This window comes from Oncorhynchus masou, unplaced genomic scaffold, assembly GCF_036934945.1.
Source record: "Oncorhynchus masou masou isolate Uvic2021 unplaced genomic scaffold, UVic_Omas_1.1 unplaced_scaffold_1039, whole genome shotgun sequence".
In the NCBI taxonomy this organism is placed as follows: domain Eukaryota; kingdom Metazoa; phylum Chordata; class Actinopteri; order Salmoniformes; family Salmonidae; genus Oncorhynchus; species Oncorhynchus masou.
In genome coordinates this window covers 220001-227471 of record NW_027000090.1, presented here as the reverse complement: position 1 = coordinate 227471, position 7471 = coordinate 220001, and the positions used below count along the sequence as shown (strand labels likewise).

The 7471-nt window shown below is 53.0% G+C and overlaps 1 protein-coding gene across 1 annotated transcript in view; it reads right to left on the bottom strand.

Annotated features, from left to right (window-relative positions):
- Positions 1-1330: 1330 nt before the first annotated feature.
- Positions 1331-7471, bottom strand: part of LOC135528809 (netrin receptor DCC-like) — a gene marked incomplete at its 5' end in the record, with an annotated part of 225105 nt that continues 218964 nt past the window's right edge. The window contains 2 exons of the mRNA XM_064957865.1: positions 1331-1506; positions 1537-1617. Of these exons, the coding sequence (XP_064813937.1) occupies positions 1331-1506; positions 1537-1617 (257 nt within the window). The remainder of the gene's footprint in view (positions 1507-1536; positions 1618-7471) is intronic.

Sequence of the window (7471 nt, the reverse complement as noted above, 5' to 3'; positions counted from 1 at the left end):
ATATCCCCCTTTCCCTTTCCAACTGACTAGGTATCCCCCTTTCCAACTGACTAGATATCCCCCTTTACAACTTTCTAGGTATCCCCCTTTCCAACTGACTAGATATCCCCCCCTTTACAACTGACTAGATATCCCCCTTTACAACTGACTAGGTATCCCCCTTTCCAACTGACTAGGTATCCCCCCCTTCCAACTGACTAGATATCCCCCTTTCCAACTGACTAGATATCCCCTTTCCAACTGACTAGATATCCCCTTTCCAACTGACTAGATATCCCCCTTTCCAACTGACTAGATATCCCCCTTTTCCAACTGACTAGATATCCCCTTTCAACTGACTAGATATCCCCCTTTCCCTTTACAACTGACTAGATATCCCCCTTTCCCTTTACAACTGACTAGGTATCCCCCTTTCCAACTGACTAGATACCCCCCTTTACAACTGACTAGATATCCCCCTTTACAACTGACTTGGTATCCCCCTTTCCAACTGACTAGGTATCCCCTTTCCAACTGACTTGGTATCCCCCTTTCCAACTGACTAGATATCCCCCTTTCCCTTTCCAACTGTCTAGATATCCCCCTTTCCCTTTCCAACTGACTAGATATCCCCCTTTCCCTTTCCAACTGACTAGATATCCCCCTTTCCAACTGACTAGATATCCCCCTTTCCAAACTGACTTGGTATCCCCCTTTCCAACTGACTAGATATCCCCCTTTCCCTTTCCAACTGACTAGATATCCCCCTTTCCTTTCCAACTGACTAGATATCCCCCTTTCCCTTTCCAACTGACTAGATATCCCCCTTTCCCTTTCCAACTGACTAGATATCCCCCTTTCCCTTTCCAACTGACTAGATATCCCCCTTTCCCTTTCCAACTGACTAGATATCCCCCTTTCCCTTTCCAACTGACTAGATATCCCCCTTTCCAACTGACTAGATATCCCCCTTTCCAACTGACTTGGTATCCCCCTTTCCAACTGACTAGATATCCCCCTTTCCCTTTCCAACTGACTAGATATCCCCCTTTCCCTTTCCAACTGACTAGATATCCCCCTTTCCCTTTCCAACTGACTAGATATCCCCCTTTCCCTTTACAACTGACTAGATATCCCCCGTTCCAACTGACTAGATATCCCCCGTTCCAACTGACTATCCCCCTTTCTGTAATGTGTAAATATGAGACAATTTGATAAAAAAAAGGTTCCATTGTTCAGAAATCAGCCTTAATCTGCCGTAAAACATTAGTTTTATATTCTTGGTTATATTGGCCATAGATGTGCATATGAAGGTCCACAGGGCATTTTATTGTATCACCCAGCACTAGCGTCAAACCCAGTCCCTTACATTGGACTCACTTGAATGTGGCATCATGGGTGTGTAGACCTTGGGGTCGATGGTCCCCATGGGTGGAGGCAGGAGGGGGTTGGCGAAGCTTCGTAGGGGGTGCGTAGGCCTGACGCAGGCGGTGGGGATGGTACGGGTCGAGGTACCTCCGACCTCCTCTGTGCCAGGGAGAGAAAGATCCCCTTTACCTCCTACACCTGGCTTACTGCTGCTGCTGCTGATCAAGGTCTGCTGTACCCCCAGCGTGGCGCTGCCCTCTGTCGATATCGCTGCACAGAGAGAGTCAGAGAAACAGATTTGTTAGTTCCACCTGTTAGTTAATAAGTTAGCTAGTTAGTTAATTAGTTAGCTAGTTAGTTAATACGTTAGCTAGTTAGTTAATTAGTTAGCTAGTTAATTAGTTATTATTTAGTTATTTAGTTAATTAGTTATTAGTTAGCTAGTTAGATCAACCTGTTAGTTAATAAGTTAGCTAGTTAGTTAATACGTTAGCTAGTTAGTTAATTAGTTAGCTAGTTAGTTAATTAATTATTTAATTAGTTAGTTCCACCTGTTAGTTAATTAGTTAGCTAGTTATTATATTATAGTTGTCTATGATCTATCTTGTAGCTATAAAAACAAAACAAAAAAATATCAAAATAGAAGTAAAGTTGTCTGTGTGTACTCTCTAGTATCTGGACAGCAACCTCATGCTGAGACCCAGGGAGCCCTACTCCTAGTAACCTCATGCTGAGACCCAGGGAGCCCTACTCCTAGTAACCTCATGTTGGGAGACCCAGGGAGCCCTACTCCTAGTAACTTCATGTTGAGACCCAGGGAGCCCTACTCCTAGTAACCTCATGCTGAGACCCAGGGAGCCCTACTCCTAGTAACCTCATGCTGAGACCCAGGGAGCCCTACTCCCAGTAACCTCATGTTGGGAGACCCAGGGAGCCCTACTCCTAGTAACCTCATGTTGGGAGACCCAGGGAGCCCTACTCCTAGTAACCTCATGTTGAGACCCAGGGAGCCCTACTCCTAGTAACCTCATGTTGAGACCCAGGGAGCCCTACTCCTAGTAACCTCATGCTGAGACCCAGGGAGCCCTACTCCTAGTAACCTCATGTTGGGAGACCCAGGGAGCCCTACTCCTAGTAACCTCATGCTGAGACCCAGGGAGCCCTACTCCTAGTAACCTCATGCTGAGACCCAGGGAGCCCTACTCCTAGTAACCTCATGCTGAGACCCAGGGAGCCCTACTCCTAGTAACCTCATGCTGAGACCCAGGGAGCCCTACTCCCAGTAACCTCATGCTGAGACCCAGGGAGCCCTACTCCTAGTAACCTCATGTTGAGACCCAGGGAGCCCTACTCCCAGTAACCTCATGCTGAGACCCAGGGAGCCCTACTCCTAGTAACCTCATGTTGAGACCCAGGGAGCCCTAGTAACCTCATGCTGAGACCCAGGGAGCCCTACCCTAGTAACCTCATGCTGAGACCCAGGGAGCCCTACTCCTAGTAACCTCATGCTGAGACCCAGGAGCCCTACTCCTAGAGACCCAGGGAGCCCTACTCCTAGTAACCTCTTGCTGAGACCCAGGGAGCCCTACTCCTAGTAACCTCATGTTGGGAGACCCAGGGAGCCCTACTCCTAGTAACCTCATGTTGGGAGACCCAGGGAGCCCTACTCCTAGTAACCTCATGCTGAGACCCAGGGAGCCCTACTCCTAGTAACCTCATGCTGAGACCCAGGGAGCCCTACTCCTAGTAACCTCATGCTGGGAGACCCTGGGAGCCCTACTCCTAGTAACCTCCCTCATGTTGGGAGACCCAGGGAGCCCTACTCCTAGTAACCTCATGCTGAGACCCAGGGAGCCCTACTCCTAGTAACCTCATGCTGAGACTCAGGGAGCCCTACTCCTAGTAACCTCATGTTGGGAGACCCAGGGAGCCCTACTCCTAGTAACCTCATGTTGAGACCCAGGGAGCCCTACTCCTAGTAACCTCATGCTGAGACCCAGGGAGCCCTACTCCTAGTAACCTCATGCTGAGACCCAGGGAGCCCTACTCCTAGTAACCTCATGTTGGGAGACCCAGGGAGCCCTACTCCTAGTAACCTCATGCTGAGACCCAGGGAGCCCTACTCCTAGTAACCTCATGCTGAGACCCAGGGAGCCCTACTCCTAGTAACCTCATGCTGAGACCCAGGGAGCCCTACTCCTAGTAACCTCATGCTGAGACCCAGGGAGCCCTACTCCTAGTAACCTCATGTTGAGACCCAGGGAGCCCTACTCCTAGTAACCTCATGCTGAGACCCAGGGAGCCCTACTCCTAGTAACCTCATGCTGAGACCCAGGGAGCCCTACTCCTAGTAACCTCATGTTGGGAGACCCAGGGAGCCCTACTCCTAGTAACCTCATGCTGAGACCCAGGGAGCCCTACTCCTAGTAACCTCATGCTGAGACCCAGGGAGCCCTACTCCTAGTAACCTCATGCTGAGACCCGGGAGCCCTACTCCTAGTAACCTCATGTTGGGAGACCCAGGGAGCCCTACTCCTAGTAACCTCATGCTGAGACCCAGGGAGCCCTACTCCTAGTAACCTCATGCAGAGACCCAGGGAGCCCTACTCCTAGTAACCTCATGTTGGGAGACCCAGGGAGCCCTACTCCTAGTAACCTCATGCTGAGACCCAGGGAGCCCTACTCCTAGTAACCTCATGCTGAGACCCAGGGAGCCCTACTCCTAGTAACCTCATGCTGAGACCCAGGGAGCCCTACTCCTAGTAACCTCATGCTGAGACCCGGGAGCCCTACTCCTAGTAACCTCATGCTGAGAACCAGGGAGCCCTACTCCCAGTAACCTCATGCTGAGACCCAGGGAGCCCTACTCCTAGTAACCTCATGCTGAGACCCAGGGAGCCCTACTCCTAGTAACCTCATGCTGAGAACCAGGGAGCCCTACTCCTAGTAACCTCATGCTGAGACCCAGGGAGCCCTACTCCTAGTAACCTCATGCTGAGATCCAGGGAGCCCTACTCCTAGTAACCTCATGCTGAGACCCAGGGAGCCCTACTCCTAGTAACCTCATGCTGAGACCCAGGGAGCCCTACTCCTAGTAACCTCATGTTGAGACCCAGGGAGCCCTACTCCCAGTAACCTCATGTTGACACCCAGGGAGCCCTACTCCCAGTAACCTCATGCTGAGACCCAGGGAGCCCTACTCCTAGTAACCTCATGTTGAGACCCAGGGAGCCCTACTCCTAGTAACCTCATGTTGAGACCCAGGGAGCCCTACTCCCAGTAACCTCATGTTGAGACCCCAGGGAGCCCTACTCCTAGTAACCTCATGTTGGGAGACCCAGGGAGCCCTACTCCCAGTAACCTCATGTTGGGAGACCCAGGGAGCCCTACTCCCAGTAACCTCATGTTGGGAGACCCAGGGAGCCCTACTCCTAGTAACCTCATGCTGAGACCCAGGGAGCCCTACTCCTAGTAACCTCATGTTGGGAGACCCAGGGAGCCCTACTCCTAGTAACCTCATGTTGGGAGACCCAGGGAGCCCTACTCCTAGTAACCTCATGCTGAGACCCAGGGAGCCCTACTCCTAGTAACCTCATGCTGAGACCCAGGGAGCCCTACTCCTAGTAACCTCATGCTGAGACCCAGGGAGCCCTACTCCTAGTAACCTCATGCTGAGACCCAGGGAGCCCTACTCCTAGTAACCTCATGTTGAGACCCAGGAGCCCTACTCCCAGTAACCTCATGTTGACACCCAGGGAGCCCTACTCCCAGTAACCTCATGCTGAGACCCTGGGAGCCCTACTCCTAGTAACCTCATGTTGAGACCCAGGGAGCCCTACTCCTAGTAACCTCATGTTGAGACCCAGGGAGCCCTACTCCCAGTAACCTCATGTTGAGACCCCAGGGAGCCCTACTCCTAGTAACCTCATGTTGAGACCCCAGGGAGCCCTACTCCTAGTAACCTCATGTTGAGACCCCAGGGAGCCCTACTCCTAGTAACCTCATGTCGGGAGACCCAGGGAGCCCTACTCCCAGTAACCTCATGTTGGGAGACCCAGGGAGCCCTACTCCCAGTAACCTCATGTTGGGAGACCCAGGGAGCCCTACTCCTAGTAACCTCATGCTGAGACCCAGGGAGCCCTACTCCTAGTAACCTCATGTTGGGAGACCCAGGGAGCCCTACTCCTAGTAACCTCATGTTGGGAGACCCAGGGAGCCCTACTCCTAGTAACCTCATGCTGAGACCCGGGGAGCCCTACTCCTAGTAACCTCATGTTGGGAGACCCAGGGAGCCCTACTCCCAGTAACCTCATCCTGAGACACCCAGGGAGCCCTACTCCTAGTAACCTCATGCTGAGACCCAGGGAGCCCTACTCCTAGTAACCTCATGCTGAGACCCAGGGAGCCCTACTCCTAGTAACCTCATGCTGAGACCCAGGGAGCCCTACTCCTAGTAACCTCATGCTGGGAGACCCTGGGAGCCCTACTCCTAGTAACCTCATGTTGGGAGACCCAGGGAGCCCTACTCCTAGTAACCTCATGCTGAGACCCAGGGAGCCCTACTCCTAGTAACCTCATGCTGAGACTCAGGGAGCCCTACTCCTAGTAACCTCATGTTGGGAGACCCAGGGAGCCCTACTCCTAGTAACCTCATGTTGAGACCCAGGGAGCCCTACTCCTAGTAACCTCATGCTGAGACCCAGGAGCCCTACTCCTAGTAACCTCATGCTGAGACCCAGGAGCCCTACTCCTAGTAACCTCATGTTGGGAGACCCAGGGAGCCCTACTCCTAGTAACCTCATGCTGAGACCCAGGGAGCCCTACTCCTAGTAACCTCATGCTGAGACCCAGGGAGCCCTACTCCTAGTAACCTCATGCTGAGACCCAGGGAGCCCTACTCCTAGTAACCTCATGCTGAGACCCAGGGAGCCCTACTCCTAGTAACCTCATGTTGAGACCCAGGGAGCCCTACTCCTAGTAACCTCATGCTGAGACCCAGGGAGCCCTACTCCTAGTAACCTCATGCTGAGACCCAGGGAGCCCTACTCCTAGTAACCTCATGTTGGGAGACCCAGGGAGCCCTACTCCTAGTAACCTCATGCTGAGACCCAGGGAGCCCTACTCCTAGTAACCTCATGCTGAGACCCAGGGAGCCCTACTCCTAGTAACCTCATGCTGAGACCCGGGGAGCCCTACTCCTAGTAACCTCATGTTGGGAGACCCAGGGAGCCCTACTCCTAGTAACCTCATGCTGAGACCCAGGGAGCCCTACTCCTAGTAACCTCATGCAGAGACCCAGGGAGCCCTACTCCTAGTAACCTCATGTTGGGAGACCCAGGGAGCCCTACTCCTAGTAACCTCATGCTGAGACCCAGGGAGCCCTACTCCTAGTAACCTCATGCTGAGACCCAGGGAGCCCTACTCCTAGTAACCTCATGCTGAGACCCAGGGAGCCCTACTCCTAGTAACCTCATGCTGAGACCCGGGGAGCCCTACTCCTAGTAACCTCATGCTGAGAACCAGGGAGCCCTACTCCCAGTAACCTCATGCTGAGACCCAGGGAGCCCTACTCCTAGTAACCTCATGCTGAGACCCAGGGAGCCCTACTCCTAGTAACCTCATGCTGAGAACCAGGGAGCCCTACTCCTAGTAACCTCATGCTGAGACCCAGGGAGCCCTACTCCTAGTAACCTCATGCTGAGATCCAGGGAGCCCTACTCCTAGTAACCTCATGCTGAGACCCAGGGAGCCCTACTCCTAGTAACCTCATGCTGAGACCCAGGGAGCCCTACTCCTAGTAACCTCATGTTGAGACCCAGGGAGCCCTACTCCCAGTAACCTCATGTTGACACCCAGGGAGCCCTACTCCCAGTAACCTCATGCTGAGACCCAGGGAGCCCTACTCCTAGTAACCTCATGTTGAGACCCAGGGAGCCCTACTCCTAGTAACCTCATGTTGAGACCCAGGGAGCCCTACTCCCAGTAACCTCATGTTGAGACCCCAGGGAGCCCTACTCCTAGTAACCTCATGTTGGGAGACCCAGGGAGCCCTACTCCCAGTAACCTCATGTTGGGAGACCCAGGGAGCCCTACTCCCAGTAACCTCATGTTGGGAGACCCAGGA